We start from the raw sequence: 18754 nt of genomic DNA, 5'->3' as shown, positions 1-18754 counted from the left end.
AAATAACATTTTACAGATGGCTCCAAATCGGCTGCAGGAGTTGGAAGTGCAGCTGTGGTGGGGGATATTGTTATTAGAAGGAAACTCCCATCCTCTTGTTCAATTTTTACTGCTGAGCTGTACACAATAATTCTCGCAGTCCAACATATTTTTAAAAATGGCAACCAAAATAGTTTTTATACAATTTTTACGGATTCCAATAGTGTTTTACTCTCATTAAAACAAATTATGCCAGGCCATCATCTAGTACAAGAGGTGCAGGACTGGTTAGTACTTCTGCAGTCTAGGAAGAGTATCAGTGTTCACTTCTGTTGGGTCCCTGCCCATGTTGGGGTGGATGGGAATGAACAAGTAGATAAGGCAGCAAAGGAAGCTTCAGGGCTAAGTAATCCATCCCCCTTGAGTATTCCTTACAAAGATCTTAAAAGGGAGATTCATCTTTACTGTAAAAATAAGTGGCAAGCTCGATGGTCTGAATTGACCACCAATACAAAATTGAAACAAATCCACCCATTGGTGAATAAATGGTCATCTTGTAATTCTACAAGTAGAAGGGATACCATTATTTTAACTAGGCTGCATATTGGCCATACACATGCAACGCACAATTATTTAATGAAGAGTGGGGAAGGGAGACAGGCCCCTCTTTGTAATACCTGTCAAGTGACAATGGATGTTAAACATATTTTAGTCGATTGTCCTGTTTTTAATCTTCAGAGGAGGCCACATTTACTCCAGGACAAACCTTTAAGAGATATACTGGGGGAAAACTGTAATAGCCTGAACTTGAGAAAATTGATACAAAGTATTGGGTTATATTACGAGCTATAATTGATTTTATTAATTTATTTATTTATTTTACCCTTTTAATCCCTATTTATTTCACATCTAGATTTTATTGTATGAAAGTGTTACGATTTGTATTAAAGGTTAAAATGATACTAAATGGTGTGAGTGTACAGATATGATGGAATGATTTTTGTTATATAGCGCTGAATGGCCTTTGATGCCCCAATGCTTGGCTTAATGCCTAAATCCTATATTCAATTCAATTCAATCCCAATGATAGCACAAACTCTCCATCGCAGTTAACTCCTGCCATGCCAAATTTGGAGCAACGCAAGTCCAGTCGTACCCGTCGACCGCCAACATGGCACTGTGATTTCGAGATGAACTAGCTATAGTGTCATCATGATCAACACATGACAATAATTGTTTTTCAAGTTTCCGTTCCTTCACATGCTAACAGGAGTTTAGTGTTCATGAACCTATAATTTGGACGTTTAATTGCCACCCAGTGTTTTGACATCAGTTTTAAACGAGAGACATTTTAAAAGGCCGTTTAAAAACTTGGGGGGAGATAGAGGGTTATAAACATTGAGTTATATACATTATTCATCATTTATTCTTAATATGTTTTATGTTCAGTTGAGTTATATACATTGTTCATCATTTATTCTAAATATGTTTTATGTTCATTTCAGATTGACCGTGGTCATTGTTCAATAAAGACATTTGAATAAATGGACCAAGCTCTTATTTATTAAAGGGCTCAAGTTTGTATAGTTGGGAAAAATATAAATTATTAAAAATAATTTCTGATCTTTTTCCTGTAGACAAAAATATACTGTAGTGTTTAGAACTATTTATAACTGACATTAAAATTACCGTTTTCTTTTTCAGAGAGAAAATGGCATATGATAAAGCCAAAAAGGAACAAAGAGGAGATTCTTAAAACTGAACAACTATCTCCCAATGCATTAATTTCTAGATGGAGGAGGCAACTAATTGTTCAAAGTAAAAATCAGCTTCCTGTACAAATAAAATCCAGACATCAACCTGTAAGATTATTGTCAAGGAAATCACACAAAGTAAAGGACAGTGAATTCCACCAAGAGGAGGAAAATGAAAAAATTTGGCAGCCATCAATTAGATTGGTTTACAGGTACCAAAGGTATAGTTGGGTTTCTGTTTTAAAATAGGTAACTGGTAATTTAAAAAAAAAAATTCTCAGGTTCTATTGTGTAGCCTACTCTGAAGTATCAAATAAACGCACCAGTATAATTAATTTTTCAAATTTCTTCCCGCCGGTACGCTCCATTTCCACCCAGTACGCTTATTAATTTTTCACAAATCATCCAACCAGTATGTTTATTCACTACTACCTATCGTACCGATGGGAAATTATACAAGTACAATTTTTTTTTTATTTTCTTAGCTGAAGTAGCAATCGAGATCTCAACTCGTAGCGTACATGTAGGTCAAGCGGAAGTCGCTCTCTGAACACTACGATACATGCATTGTCTGATTTTAGTTTCTATAAATAGATGTGCTTTCCCTTCAACAGTGACAACTACTCATGTATATCGATTGAATGATGTTATGTTGCAAGGTGATAGGATCATATTTATAGCTAACGAGGTCATTTCAAGTGCAGCAAAGAAGTTGTCTGTTTTCAAATGTCAATTATTTCATGCCGATTTATGATTTAAACGATGTTAAGTCACACTTCTATGTTAGATAAACCCTTAGGAGTTTACAGGTATGCAAAACGAACCTTTTATCCGAGAATAAATTTACTTTGAATAACGTATCCTAACAGCGTAAGGCTATCAGAGGCGGCTTAGGTGTGATAAATCTGAGTCTTCGGATCCTGACGATTATGAAATTTAACTCTTATCCGTGGATGCTGTTCACACGAATGTATTTGTTCCGTAACTGAAATACAAACCACGCTATTTACATGGGGTAATTATTTCGGCGTAGCTGAATGACGAGCCATAAGAATTTTAACGAGGGTTTAGTACCCCGCCGCTAGTTAGCGGGGGGTAGAGAGAGGTAGCTAGCAACCCTCCCCCCTCACTCACCGGTGAATGCTTCACTTTACTTTTGGCTCGGGCAGTGAACAGACCTGTCTGCTCTCTCCCTCGCTTTGACTGCCATATTTAATCTGTTTTTGCTTTTTCTTTTCCATTGTGTTTGAAGTTGGCCTCTACTGACTATGCGTACATGCCCTGGACTTCCCGGCCGCCCTTGTGGGACCTTTATGTCGGCGGTCGACACCGATCCCCACACCTTATGTCCTCACTGTAGGGGCCAGCGGTGTGATAGTGGTAATGTATGTATTGTTTGTAGGGAGTGGTCTACCTCCCAGTGGGAGAGGTTTGCCCGGCGCCAGAAGAAAAAGTCTAAAAAAGATCTTTCTCCTTCAGAGGCTTCTTTGAAGAGAGAAAATTCCAGGACTTCTTCTTCCGTAGCCCTTTCCTCCTCCGAAGCTCCCCCTCGAGCGGTCTCTTCTGAGAGGCTGGCGAGTGGTAGCGTAGACCGTACTGCTGTTGACCGATCCTCGGGTGTGGGAGAGGTAGTCGCCTCCCATAGCGAGGCGGCTGCCTCTCCTCCCCCGGAGGAGGATTTGAATATGTCTAATCATGATTTGTTGCAGCTTTGGGCTTCCTTGGGGCTGCAGGGTTTGCCCTCCAAGGAAGCCCTGTTTGACATGATCAAACTTGGTGCAGCTGTCAAACAATCACCAACTACAGCAGGGATAGATCCTTTATCTGTGGTTGACATTGTTGTGCAGCTGTCAAACAATCGCCAACTACAGCAGGGATAGATCCTCTGTCTGTGGTTGACGTTGTTGTGACGGAGACATCTCGTGGGTCTAGTCAAACCCCCGTTCCTGTTGCTGAGGTAGCTGAAGGCTTAGATTCCCCCTCCGAACACCTTTCGAGGGAGGATCTAAGTCCCACAGTCTCTCCTGCCGGTGATTCTCCCCCACGGGGGAGTTCACTTACTGAGACTCCTCTGCGGAGGCCCTATGATGGTCAGCCTGCTGACCCCACGGCCCCTCGTGGGCGTATAAGGCGGAAGGCTCGTCCTCCCCTTCGCCGTAGAGGCCTTCCTTCCCCTCATAAGGGAGTTTGGAGGCGCCTCTTCGGCACGTCGTCACCACAGTCAAAAGCGGAGGAGACGACTCGCCGTTCGCCGATCCTGCCAGCTATCACCTTAGACCTCTCCAGGGATCGTTCGCGATCCCCTTCGGATGATGGTCGTCCTTCGGGACCCTGTGACCAGTCTCACTCCAGACCTGCTGACCTGCTGTCACCTTTCGACGATGCGGATGCGCGTTACGCACCACCTGATCCTGCCACTGTGCAGGCACTGGGCCCTTCCGGGCCTTAAGGGCCTTGAGCGCAAATCCGTGCCTCTTGCCCTCAAGCGCCAGGTTCTTCCTGCGCGCCCTCCTGCTGCTGCCGCTGTTCCTGTCTTAGCGCCACAGTGCTCACCTGCGCGCGTGCGCGCCCCTGTTCCTGTTACGCGCCAGGGCTCCCCTGCGCGCCCACATCCTTCTGCGCCCCAGCGCCCGCCAGCAGTTCCTGTTCCAGCGAGCCAGCGCCCACCTGCGCCCCAGCGTTCCCCGGTTCCTGCCTGGTTGCGCGCAGTTCAAAGGGCTCCTACGTTAGCGCACAGGCGCTCACAGGTACCTCTGGACTCGCAGCGCCCGTCTGGAGTTAAGCGCGAAGCGCGCCCACGCGCAGTTCCAGTTACAGCGCTCAGCCGCTCGCCATCGCGCTTCTTCATCGCAGCGCGCTGTCCAGGAGGTGCCTAAGCTAGCGCATGGGCGCTCACGGGCACCCCAGGACACTCCTTCCAGACCGCGCGATCCTGCACGCGTTCCAGCGGCGCGCGACGCTCAGGTTGCACGCCCAGTTCCAGTTCTCAAGGCGCCTGTGTGCCCTAATCCAACCGTGCGTCCTGCTCGCCCACCCCAGCAGCGCACACCAGCGCGTCCACATCCTGATGCGCGCCCACAGGTTAGTATGCCTGTTCTTTCGGACCAGCGCCCACCTACGCTCCAACGCGCCAACCCTCCCTCGCGCTATTCTGGACCTGCGCTCTCGCGCCCTCGCCCGGTTCTTCCGGATACGCGCCCATGCGCCACTGCCCTCTCGCGCCCACTAGTGCCGCATCAGGATGCTGCGCGTCCTCGTATCCGGTCTCCTCACGTTCCGGCTCCTGTGCGCCACACGCCCTCGCCATCTCCTACGCGCTCCAGCTCCTGCGCGCCATCGCGCCCACGTGCCTGTGGCCTCGCCTACGCGCCACCGCGCCCGCGCCTGCGCGAGTGCGAGATTTCTGTGTCATGCGATCCTTTCGCGCGTGACCCTGATCAGGGCCCATCACGCGACCTCCAGCGCGAGCGTCGCCAGGCGGATAGGTCATCGTCTCGTTCCCCCCCCGCAAGCGCAGAACAGTGCGCTCGCCAGAGGAGGGGCGGTTCCCGGACTCTAAAGACTCTTTCGTTTCGGCTTCTCAGGCGAACCCGCATTTGACTCCTCCTCCAAGGGATCGAACGATCCCCTTCCCTCCAGAGGGATTGTCTGACGGCGCGACTGTCAGCCAGCAGCCCTGGTTCGGGACCCTGGTCAGAGCTCTTGTGCAGGCGATGAAGCCCGTTCTCTCTGACGTGGGTCACAAATCAGTGGCGGCTTCCTGCCCCCTGAAGAGGAAGAGACGAGTCTCTCTCGTGGAAACACCTCCAAGGCCTATTTTGTCTTCTTGCAGATCCTTGCGCAAGGCTCCTTCCCCCCCAGACTTTCTCTCCCTCCCCTGCGGATGAGGATTACCCATCCTCAGGAGAATCGGACGAGCCGGACCGTTCCCCCATCGCACCAATGGGAGAAACTCCGCCTCTCCCTGAGAAGACTTCTTATCCAGGGGTGGAAAAAAGCCTGCACCCATCGTTACTAGAGTCCTGTATCCCGCCCAGGAGGGAACCGAAAGACTCTAAGACGATCCCTAAATCGTCAACAAGGATCAGGCAGGAGCCATCTAGACCTTCCGAGGATGTCCACGTGTCCCCCCAGGAAGAGCCACTGGGGACGGGAGACTTTGCTGCCAGTCCTTCAGGAGGAGAGCACCAAGAGTCAGAACACACGTTCTGGCAAGTCCTGACCCTCATGAGGAACCTCGATGGGATCCCATACCCTGAGATTCCTCCTCGTGAGGGTAAGGACACTATCTTGGACCACGTCTACGGCACCCAGAAATCCTCTAGGGCCAGTGCAGCTTTGCCCTGGTCTCAGGGGATGAAGAGTGCTAGGGACAAGGTTGAGGGCCAGTTCTCTGCCTCCCCCAGCAGATCCAGCGCCGGTAACAAGCTCCTCCCTCCTCCTCGAGTCCATCAGAGAAGGTACTTTGAGATCCTTGAGGAGTCTTGTTTGGGTCTTCCGATTCACCACTCCATGGAAGAACTCACCGGGGGAGTCCCTCTAGAGAGAGACTCCAACCGGCATGTGTCCTACTCAGCTACTGAGATCCTAAGCCAGGAGAAGGTCGCTAAGTGTGCCATGCAGGCAACTTCGTGGCTTGACATCTGGCTGGGGTCTCTGGGCATCCTGGTGTGGTCTGAGGACCTGTCCAAAGAAAGCACCAGGAAGGCACTGGAGACTTTCTTGCTCTCAGGCACGCGGACCATCGAGTTTCTGGCCCACCAAGTCTCGAGCTTGTGGGCCAATACGATTCTCAAACGACGGGACGCTGTGGCTGAGAGGTTCCACCAGAAGGTTCCCAGTTCGGTGGTTAGTAGGCTCAGACACACTTCCGTGTTCGGTAAGAGTTTGTTTGAGCCTATGGACGTGGAACTTACCGCTGAGAGGTGGAGGAAGTCCAACCAGGATTCCCTCATCCATAGGGCCCTGACATCGAGGCCCTACAAACCTCCAGCGGCACAACAGCCCCGTCCGGCTAAGGACACGAAGAAGACCACTGCAGCAAAGCCGAAGGTGTCTAAGCCCTTTCCTGCCAAGAGCAGGAGGAGCAAAAAGTCCTCCAGGGGAGGCAAGAACCCTAGAGGAAACGGCCGAGGCCGTAAACGCTAGGGTTGGCAGTCCCCCTGCATGTCCACCAGTGGGGGGATGCCTACAAATTTGCGTGGCAAGGTGGCAGCAACTCGGGGCAGATTCCTAGACGATTTCCGTGATCGCTCAGGGTTATCGCGTCCCGTTCACAGCTTCTCTACCTCCCCTGACAGCGAATCCAGTGTCGTTGAGCTCTCTTGCCATGGGATCGGCAAGAGGGCAAGCCCTTTGGGCAGAAGTCAAGACCATCTTGAAGAAGGACGCTCTCCAGGAGGTTGTAGACGGATCCCCAGGCTTCTACAGTCGACTCTTTCTTGTGAGAAAGGCGTCTGGAGGCTGGAGACCAGTCATCGATCTCTCAACCCTGAACGGGTTTGTCAAACAGACTCCGTTCAGTATGGAGACAGCAGACACGGTTAGACTCGCAGTGAGACCACAAGACTTCATGTGTACACTGGACCTGAAGGACGCGTACTTCCAGATCCCAGTCCATCCGTCTTCAAGGAAGTACCTAAGATTTTACCTAGACAACAAGATCTACCAGTTCAAGGTGCTGTGTTTTGGTCTCTCCACAGCCCCTCAGGTGTTCTTCAGAGTGTTCACCCTGATATCTTCGTGGGTTCACAGGATCATCATCCGTCTCCTTCGTTATCTGGACGACTGGCTGATCCTAGCGGACTCGGAGGCAACCTTTCTTCGCCACCAAGACAAGCTCCTTGAAATTTGCCAGGATCTAGGGATCATGGTAAATCTCGAGAAGTCCTCTCTGCAGCCCTTTCAGAAACTGGTATATCTAGGCATGATCATAGACACCAATCTCCACAAAGCCTTCCCATCAGACGACAGGATAGCCAGGCTGAGGAAGGTCGTGAGGCCTTTCCTCAATCGAGAAGAACTCCCAGCCCAATCGTGGCTGCGTCTCCTCTGCCACCCACCTCTCCTCCCTGGTCCGTCTCGTTCCCAACGGTCACCTCAGAATGAGATCCCTCCAGTGGCGACTCAAGTCCCGGTGGAATCAAGGCCATGATTCCCCGGGCACTTTGGTCCCTGTGGGTCCTGCGGAACGGACGGACCTCCAGTGGTGGGTGGCAGACGAGAACCTACGAAAGGGAGTGGATCTTCTCGTACTTTCCCTGGATTTGATGTTCTCGGACGCATCAAAGAAAGGGGGGGGGGCCCACGTTCTGAACCACAGGACCTCAGGCCTGTGGTCAGAATCAGAAAAGTACCTTCACATAAACCTGCTAGAAATGAAGGCCGTGTTCCTGGCACTTCAGAAGTTCCACCAAGTCCTGGCGGACCACTCTGTGGTGGTGATGAGCGACAACACCACGGTGGTGGCTTATATCAACAAGCAGGGAGGTACCTTTTCAGAACAGCTATCCCATCTTGCAGTAGAGATCCTGAGATGGTCCGAAGTACACTCGATCACACTAGCGGCTCGCTTCATTCCAAGCAAAAGGAATGTGCTCGCCGACAGTCTGAGCAGAGCGACGCAGATAGTGAGTACCGAGTGGTCTTTGGATCGTCAAGTACCCAACAAAGTCCTGACTTTGTGGGGTTCCCCGACTGTGGATCTGTTTGCTACAGCGCTGAATTTCAAGCTCCCGCTGTACTGCTCCCCAGTTCCGGACCCCAAGGCTCTCTGGCAGGATGCCTTCCAACAACGGTGGGACAACGTCGATGTGTACGCCTTTCCCCCGTTCTGTCTGATAAGGAGGGTGCTCAACAAGACCAGAATATCGGTCAATCTTTCAATGACCCTGGTAGCTCCGCTATAGCATCACGCAGAATGGTTCCCGGACCTTCTGCAACTCCTCACGGAGGTTCCAAGAGAACTCCCTCCATGTCACGAGCTACTCAAACAACCACACTCTAACATCTTCCACAAAGCCGTAGCTTCGCTTCGACTACACGCCAGAAGTTAGAATTCTGTGATAACCTGTGGTTAAATTCCCTGGGAATATTTAGTAGTTATATACCCAAGGAAGCTACCAAAAAGGAACCTTCCATCAGGACGCCATGGCTATCTCTTCGCTCAAAATCCGTTATATATATATATATATATATATATATATATATATATATATATATATATATATACATACATACATATACCAAAGGCACTTCCCCCAATTTTGGGGGGTAGCCGACAACAACAAGAAACAAAACAAAAAGGGGACCTCTACTCTCTACGTTCCTCCAGCCTAACCAGGGACTCAGCCGAGTTCAGCTGGTACTGCTAGGGTGCCACAGCCCAACCTCCCACATTTCCACCACAGATGAAGCTTCATACTGCTGAGTCCCCTACTGCTGCTACCTCCGCGGTCATCTAAGGCACCGGAGGAAGCAGCAGGGCCTACCGGAACTGCGTCACAATCGCTCGCCATTCATTCCTATTTCTAGCACGCTCTCTTGCCTCTCTCATATATATATATATATATATATATATATATATATATATATATATATATATATATATATATATATATATATATATAGATAGATAGATAGATAGATAGAGATACACATACACACATACACATACACATACACACATACATACATACATACATAGGCTACATACATACATACATACATACATACATATATATATATATATATATATATATATATATATATATATATATATATATTTTTTTTTTTTTTTGGGTGAAATAGCCATGGCGTCCTGATGGAAGGTTCCTTTTTGGTAGCTTCCTTGGGTAAATAACTACTAAATATTCCCAGAGAATTTAACCACAGGTTATCACAGAATTCTAACTTCTGGAGCGAGTATCCTAAAGGTTTCCCTTTAAGACATCGTATATCAACAGGGGACGCATGTATTAACGCGCCACATTGCTATCTACACCCTACATAGAGTTAACACTTCGAAGTGTAGGGGCGGAGAATAGCTGGGGAGCCGTTCCACAGCTAATCTCGTTCGTGGCTACTTTTGGTACTCGAGACGTAAACAAACGGGCGCCATTGTTAAATGACGTCACGTCCGTCCTCATCCTGAAGCCAGTTGCTTGCCGATCACCATGATACAGCAGAGCAGGGTGGGACCTGAAAAACTGGACAAAGTAACAGGGAGGGTCCATCAGGACGCCATGGCTATCTCACCCAAAAATAGATTTTTCGCTTCGCTCAAAATCCGTTTTTTGGGCTCAAGCCATGGCGTCCTGATGGAAGAATACTAGAGAATCAATGTATCGTGGTAGATTTTCCCCTATTTGAGTAAGTGCCGAGGGCTTTGAACAGGGTAGCATAGTAATCTAAATAGAAGAACCGTAGGGAAGAGAACTTCCTGCCCCCCTGGCGGTGAAGTCCCCACGGGCCATGCCGAGATCAAAGTGGTCATCGAAGGGCTACTCACCTTGCTAGAAGAACCTGAAGAACTTGGAGACAAGACTGAATGGTTGGCATTCATATAGGAACATTCTCAAGGGCAGACAAGTGGTGGTTAGGCACTGTATGTTAATGGAGAATTGTCTGGTCTCTAAGGTATGAAGTAAGTAAGTATTCGTGTAGGAATATTACATTGCACAGGTGAATATATAATAAGGGTTGAAACCTTAGTAATCTTCATCAACCATAAGAGGAAGGGGATAATAAAACTATGACAGACGTGTATTTCATAGTATAAGTAGGAGCGGATTGAGACGCACAAGTAATAAAATAGAAATTTTATTTCACAATTGCAGAGTTTATTAATGAAATGCAATATATGTAAAAGTAATTTACAACAAATTATAATGTACATAGTAATAAAAGACGTGCTCTTGAATCTGAAAGAGAATTCAAATTTATTAGGCACTCGTTCTCGAGGAACGTCAGTCTTTAAAAGTAAAACACATCATGCTCTAGGCATGCGGCACTCGTGTGACGACTATGACATTTCACCTGGGATAAGAACAGTTATATGAAAAGCACTAAGTGTTTTTGAAATCACTACGTATCACTCGAGGGTCAACATAGGCACCCTAAGAGTTAGAGTCCCAAGTAACTCACTGTTCTATGCAGAGTTAGGTGCAGGTTTCATAACACTACCTGCGGCTACCACAAAATGTTTGACTTCGTGCACTTGTTTCGCATAATGTTTGAAGAAAACACGCGAGGATTTCCAGCCTGTAAAACTCTTAAGGCTTTCGAAATCCATACTCTGAAAGAAATTCAGAGACGATGCAACTCTTCTAGGATCGTGACCGGCGGGTGTACTGTCAGGATCCGCTCTGCGAATGAAGTAGGTGATTTTCGCTCTTAGTTGTTTCAGTGACAGGTCGCTGCCCGATGTTTCTCCTTTGAAGAGTTGGCCTCCACCAAAGTCCGAAGTTCTGCGAAGATAGACCTTGAGGCTCTCTACTGGGCATAGAGAGGCATCTTCTTTCAGGGGGCATATTCTCCAAGGGCCCCATCTTTTGGTGGGTAATTCGTTTTTGGCGAGAAACGTCGGATCCGGGAAGAGGGTAAGGTCTCCTGAGTCAGTAAACAGGATATGACCCTCTTCTCTTGATAATGCCACTATTTCGCTGACTCGGGCTCCTGAAGCAAGAGCAAAAAGAAATATAACTTTCTGAGTCAGATCCTTGAGAGGGCATGAATCATTATCCAAGTTGGAGGCGAAATGGAGCACCTTGTCCAGAGACCAGGAGATCGGTTTCGGTGGGGGTGCTGGGCGTAGACGAGCGCATGCTTTCGGCAGTTTATTGAAGATGTCGCTGGACAGATCAATCTGGAAGGCATACATCAGTGGTCTAGTCAAGGCCGATTTGCAAGTAAAAATCGTGTTGGCTGCCAAGCCCTGTCCATGAAGGTGAATAAAGAAGGACATGCAAAATTCGATGGTGATTTCCGTAGGATTTTTTGCCTTGACGAATGAGACCCATTTTCTTCAGGATGATTCGTATTGCCGTCTTGTGGATTCGGTCTTGTATTCCTCGAGGAAGTCTAGACTTTTTTTCGAGATCCCAAACCTTTTCTTCGCGGCTAGGGAGAGAAAATCATGAGATGAAGGTCCTTGATTTTCGATGATGAAGCGAAGACAGTCGACTTCTGTACTTGCTGAGAGAGAACTGGGCCTGGGAGAGGGATCAGTGTGGGCTGCAGCTCCAGGACCAGGGGGTACCAATTGCTCCGGGGCCACTTGGGAGCCACTAGGGCCGCTGTCCCTTTGAAGGTTCTCAGCTTGGAGAGGACTTTCAGCAGTAGGTTGGTGGGAGGGAACAGGTAGATCTTGGACCATCTGTTCCAGTCCAGTGACATGGCGTCCACTGCCTCTGCTTTGGGGTCCTCGTACGGGGCCACATATCGAGGAAGTTGATTGTTGTCGCTCGTTGCGAAGAGATCGATCTGAAGTTCTGGGACTTGGTGAGAGATGAAGGAGAATGATCTTGCGTCTAGAGACCATTCCGACTCTATCGGGCTTGTCCGGGATAGAGCGTCCGCTGTCACGTTGCGGAATCCTTGTAGGTGAATTGCAGACAGGTGCCACTTCTTCTTCTCTGCCAGACGGAAGATTGTCAGAAGCACCTGATTTATCTGGGGCGATCTTGAGCCTTGGCGATTGAGACATCGAACTACCACCGAGTTGTGTAGGGTTAGACGAATATGGATCGAGGGCAGCGGGGAGAGTTTCTTCAGTGTTAGAAGGACCGCCATGGCCTCCAAGATGTTGATGTGAAACGTCTTGAATAGGGGAGACCATATGCCTTGAGCCTGTTTTTGGTGGGAGTGACCTCCCCAACCCTCCAGCGAAGCGTCCGTGTGGATGTTGAGTGATGGAGGTGGATGTTGAAGAGGGATGGACCTTTTCAGGGCCGTTGCTTCTGACCACGGCTTGAGGAGAAGCCGAAGTCTGTTTGGGAGCCGTCTCTTGAGGTCTCTTCGAGCGATGGATGCAGAACGTCTCCAGACTCCCGCTGCATCCTTTAGCTGTGCACGAAGCACTGGGTTTGTCTCTGAGGGGAACTGTAGAGAGCCTAGAACTCGTTCCTGCTGACGTCTTGAGATCCGTTTGGATTTCAGCAGTCGCTTGACAGACCCTGCTATTTCCTTCCTTTTCTTCTGGGGGATGGAAAGGCGGTGTGACTGAAGGTTCCACTGGATTCCTAACCATTGGAACTTCTGAGCTGGAGAGAGGCGAGATTTCTTCGCGTTTATCTTGAATCCCAGGTGTTCTAGGAACTGGGTGACTTTGCTGCAGGATCTTAAACAATCCTCGGGCGATGGAGCCCAGACTAGCCAGTCGTCGAGGTAGGCCATCACCTGGACGTCTTGGAGGCGGAGCTGTTGTACTATGGCGTCCGCCAGCTTTGTGAAGATCCGAGGGGCCACGTTGAGGCCGAAGGGCATGGCCCTGAAGGCGTAGCTTTTCCTTTGGAGTCGAAATCCTAGGTAGGAGGAAGCGTGGTGGTTCATTGGAACGTGCCAGTAGGCATCCGCCAGGTCTATGGAGACCGTGTAAGAACCTCGAGGCAGAAGGGTCCTTATCTGTTGGAGAGTCAGCATCTTGAACTAGTTGTTCGCTATGAACTTGTTGAGGGGGGATAAGTCTAGAATGACTCTGAGCTTGTCGGAGTCCTTCTTGGGAACGCAAAACAGTCTCCCTTGGAACCTGGTTGACTTTACCCTCCTTATCACCTTCGTGTTCAAGAGATCTAGGACATATTCTTCCAGAAGGGTGGTTGATTGTTGGAAGAATTGCTGGAATGTTGGGGGTGGTTGAGTCCAACTCCAGCCTAGACCCTTCTTGACGATGCTGTGTGCCCAGGGATCGAAGGTCCAACGATCCTGGAATTGGCGGAGTCTTCCTCCCACCGGAAGCACTTCATTGCTTCTGGTGTCCCGAGGGTTTACTGCCTCGGCCGCTAGCTCCCCTTCCTCCTCTGCCTCTGGCGGGACGGCGAGATGCGTCTCTGCCTGCACCTCTGCTTGAGCCTCTACCTTTGGGACGAAAGGTAGTCGTCTGTTGCTCAAAGGCAGGGGTGAAAACCGGTGACTGGGACAAAACCGATTGGGTGACCAGCTGAAAGGTCTGCTGTGGCTGAGCAGCCACTTGGGGAGTAGCGGGTCCCGGAAACTGCCGTCTCTGTTGACGTTGCTGGGGTTTTGGCTTGGGGGATTTCCTCTTAGGTTGAGGGCCATCGTCCTGAGAGGATTTCCTCTTCTTCGACATGCCCCACTTGTTGAGAAGGTTCCTATTCTCAGTGGCGGCCTTGTCGGTGATCTCTTTCACAAGATCGGAGGGAAAGAGGTGCTTACCCCAGATGTTGGAGGAAATCAGCCTCCGGGGTTCGTGTCTCACTGTGGCACTTGAGAACACGAATTCACGACAGGCTCTCCGAGCCTTCATGAAACTGTACAGGTCCTTAACCAGAGTCGCCATATGCGATTTAGCGAGCACCATGTAGTGGTCGGGGACTCTGGTGTCGCCAGCCATGACGTCAAGCTGTACTTGAAGGGACATGGATGCTGCGAGCCTCTCCTTCGTGTCTTGTTCCCAACGAAGGAGATGGTCATTAAGTTTCGGGAGGTCTTCATTAAACTGACGTCCAGCCACGTCAGGATCTAGTTTTCCCACTACGAAGGTATGCTGGATATCCTTCCGGTGTCGAACATCGGGGGGAGTCACCAGGGAGAAGGGTCTGCACTCCTCCAGTGCAGGGCAAGGTTTCCCTTCTTCCACTGCCTTGTGACACGCAGCGAAGGCCTTTTCAGTAAAGGGGAGGACCGCATCATCAGGTGCGACGTAGGTAGGGTGCTTCTTGCTCAGCGCCGGAAGCTTTGAGCAGGTAAAGCCCCTACTTTTAACAGCGTTGGCCAACATAGCCTGGGCCTTCGGGAGATCGAAAACTATCACCTCCTTAGGTTCGGTCTCCTCTTTAGAGGCAGGTTCGGATCGAAGCCGGACGTAACAGTCCGGATAAGCCTCAAAACTCGGGAAGAACTCCACTTCTTCCAGGGCAATCGAGCCGACCTTCTCGCTGATGAAGATCCTGCCCGTTGCGATGGGCATATGCTCGGCATACCTCCAGGGGTTGGCGTGCGAGCATATCGGGAGGTCCTTAACCGAAATCTTCTTCGGCTCTTTGGAAACTCCCATGGACCTGATGTACTCGTGTGTCACTTGAAGCTTCTTGTCCATAAGCGCTTCGATCATACGGAACATCTCCTGGGCGGATGGAATGGGGTCCGGGGTGGCGGAGGTAGACGGGAGAGACACTTCCGTTGGTGTAGGAGTTGGGGCGGGGGTGGAAGGCGGAGCGACCTCCTGCTCCGACTCGGTGTATTCCACCTGGTCCTCCTCATCGTCCACCTCTTGGGCCATGAGGTTCCTCTCCGTAGTCTCCGAAATCTCCGACATGCGCTCCGCGTTGTCGTTATCCAGGTGACACTCGTGCATGGACTGGGCCATGACAACATCAGGTTCCACCGTTATCTGGACGGTGGGGATCTGATCCTTGGGGACCACAGAATCTGGGGATGCCTTTGGGAACAGTAAGGCCCTCATGTCTTCAGTGGCAAGGTACGGTCCAGTGGCGTTCTTCTGGAAGCCACGCACCCATTTGCGTAGCTTCTCTCGAGAAGCGTCCCTAGCCTCCGCTGAAGGAGGGTTATTAAACGCGTCGACCAGGCGTTCCTGACAGACCGTACAGTTCTGCGGGTCCCAGAACTTCAGATCTCCTTTCTTGTTGGCACAAGGGGCGTGGGTCCTACACGCCGTGTGCCCATAACAGTGCGGGCGCTTCACTGCACAGAAGCCGTGGTCGCACTTCAGTTGCTCCTCCTGTAAAAGAAAGAGAACATGAGTATGGGGAAGTCATAAGGATGATTTCTAAACTAAAGTTAAATATTAATTGATTAATCTTTAACTTAACATTAAGTGTGATGATCAGAGAATGGGCGGAAAAGAAGGAGATAGATACATACTCCGTGTAACCCGCCCGGCTGGTTACCGTGACCTTTATCCCTAGACAATTTGTTGTGACCGAAGGCACAGGACAGAATTCGACATGGAATGCCCGGAAGGCAGTGGGAATTCTATTGGGAATTGTCAAGGGTATAAAGCTAGGACTGAGGCCACTCAGACTCTAGAATTGGGAATGTAGAAGATCCCATAGGGTAACGGTTTCCGGCAACCAGCCGTGCTAAGATACACACAGCATGCTGGAAATCTGTGATATGCAAGAAGACAGCATGGTTACTAATAGAACGGTAAGATAATACCTATCCATTTACGTAATCAAACCATCTGGTTGCGATATAGGGCTATCAACATCAGATGATAGCTAGTAGAAGGGGGTGCAAGTCGCCTTGACGCCTCCGGAAGGCGGCCGGCACGCCGGAGGCCGCTCCAGCAGAGTTTCTGGCATTAGGGAAGACAATATAGAAGTCAAGAGTAATACCAGGGTGGCGGCCGCCGGCACAGCGGCGGCACGCCGGCGGGGAGCGGCGGCTCTGGCAGCCGAAGGTTGCCGGCTTGGTGACAGGAACAAGGATGGTTATAGCAGAACCGGACTGCCGGCAGCGGATGCCGGCACTCCGGGGGCCGGCCGGTGGACGGACGACCAAAGCTATGAGGAAAGCGGGAAGGCCATCGGCTGGATGCCGGCGGCAGGCGGCAGTCCCCCGGCACACGGAGGACTGGCGGCCCAGAGGGTAAGGGATAAGTTACCAAGGTAGGAGGTGGGTATCACCGACAGTGGAGGCGGCAAGGGACCGGCACCAGGATAGTGAAAGAGACAGAAGGAGGGATGTAGGGGTCCGGCCGTGGACCCCAAGACATCCCACCTGAGTGGGTGTACCCATGATAGAGGCTAGCCCTATCACCCAGAAGCAGGGGCCGCAGAGGACCGGGAGCTAAGGTAGCCCAAGGGAGGGCTAGGGAACACCCAAGAGGGGGGGAGAACCCCTGCAGACAGAACGCATCCAGTGGCTAACCCCATAGGACACTATGAAGGGTATATGTACCAGAGCGGACTGCACACAGGAGCTCAAGGTAGCCCTATCACTCCACCCTAAGGAGGAGTTGTAGGACAGGGGACAGATGGGTATAGACTAACCTAAGTATAGGCTAGGCCATACAAGAGATAGGTGGGGAGGGGAGAAGAGAAGGGTCTTCTGTGGAGGAGGTTCTGAACCAGAGCGGCCACCGAGGAAGGGAGGACACTCCCTAGCCTAAGGTAAGGCAGCCTGTCTGAAAACGGTGCATGGGTATCGTTTCAGCAAGGTACAGAGCTAACTCCCCCAACACCTAAGCTAGAGCAGGGATGTTACAGTGAACCCTCGTTTATCGCGGTAGATAGGTTCCAGACCCGGCCGCGATAGGTGAAAATCCGCGAAGTAGTGACACCATATTTACCTATTTATTTAACATGTATATTCAGACTTTTAAAACCTTCCCTTGTACGTAGTACCGTTAACAAACTACCCTTTAATGTACAGAACACTTAATGCATGTACTAATGTACCCTAAACTAAAACAGGCACAAATATTAAGGGCGACTTTATATCATGCGTTTCCTAAACACGCCAAAAAGCACGATAAAAAATGGCAACCAATGTTTTGTTTACGTTTATCTCTGATTATAATGAAGAAACAAACGCATTTACACATCTGTGTATAGGTTAGTTTCTGCATCGATTATATTGATTATTCAGTACAGTATGTTGATTTGGTTATTACTAATGTGTTACTTAATTTTTCTTAGGACTTCCAAATGAAATGTTTTTCTTTATGACGCCGCCTGAAACGATGGCGTCATAAAGTACGCTCAGTAAACAAACTAAGGAATTTAATGCGCATGATGAAAGTGATAAATAATGATATTACAGTGAAAGCTTTAATAAAATATGTTATTACAAATATTATTTATCGTATCTATATAAAATCATACATACGTAGCAAAGCAGGAAAACAATCTACGAGAGAGAGAGAGAGAGAGAGAGAGAGAGAGAGAGAGAGAGAGAGAGAGAGAGAGAGAGAGAGAGAGAGTTGTTTTACATACGTAAATGTAAATTTTAAACAAAAAATAAAATAGCCCCATTTCATATAAAATAGATTACAAATATTTTACTTTATCATATTACAGTAGTCTGTATAATACTGTAAAGTTCAGTACAGTATGTTGTTGTTAAAGTCGTAGCGATGAAATTCTCACGAAACAAAAACACGCCATTTGAGTACAACAGCTGATCTCTCTCTCTCTCTCTCTCTCTCTCTCTCTCTCTCTCTCTCTCTCTCTCTCTCTCTCTCTCTCTCTCTCTCTCTTCGTGTTATACAATACTTACATTTAGATGAAGAAACTAAAATTAGTTTTCTTAGTGTCAATTAAATACGAAACGAAATAATTAGGCCGAGTCTACATCCATTTCAATCATAGCTAAAAATACGGCATCCGATTTCATCAGCAAACCACTATTTTTTGGGAAATATCATTTTATTCTAGAAAATTGCCACTCTTTAAATAGTTAATTGCACATTAAGAAAGTGTGTACTTTTGTTTTTAAATTTCGGGTTTGTATTAAAAATCGAGTATTGTTGACTTCTTTTTTTTTTTTACTTTTGGCTGTGATTAGATCAGCTGTCATCTAGCTGCCGCTCTTGAGTGTGTACGAATACACTAACAAAGTATCATTTATACCATTTCTTAACTTATTCAAACCGTCTACAGTATACAGTTGATATTACATTTCTCTCTCTCTCTCTCTCTCTGTGGGCTACTTTTCACTACCTCCCATTCCTTACCTCTCTCTATCTCTCTAACAAATGATATCTTTGTTGCTCCTCAAAGTTTCATTTATATTGAAAATCAATCACGATTCAATTTTCCTTACTTTCTCCAATCTCGCACCATCGGTCACATCGCGGTATTTTCGATATTTCTGGA

The 18754-nt window shown here is 48.7% G+C and overlaps 1 protein-coding gene across 4 annotated transcripts in view; it reads left to right on the top strand.

The window, feature by feature from the left end:
• LOC137628561 (uncharacterized) overlaps positions 1–18754 on the top strand; it is a 206332-nt gene that overhangs the window by 118666 nt on the left and 68912 nt on the right. For 3 of the 4 annotated variants that reach the window (XM_068359730.1, XM_068359725.1, XM_068359716.1), the window contains exon 2: positions 1684–1954. In XM_068359730.1, coding sequence (XP_068215831.1) covers positions 1684–1954 — 271 coding nt within the window. The remainder of the gene's footprint in view (positions 1–1683; positions 1955–18754) is intronic. The other variant, XM_068359722.1, reaches the window with a different exon arrangement.

This window comes from Palaemon carinicauda, chromosome 2, assembly GCF_036898095.1.
Source record: "Palaemon carinicauda isolate YSFRI2023 chromosome 2, ASM3689809v2, whole genome shotgun sequence".
In the NCBI taxonomy this organism is placed as follows: domain Eukaryota; kingdom Metazoa; phylum Arthropoda; class Malacostraca; order Decapoda; family Palaemonidae; genus Palaemon; species Palaemon carinicauda.
Note: the sequence above shows the minus strand (reverse complement) of the source record. Positions and strands in the feature narration are given on the sequence as shown.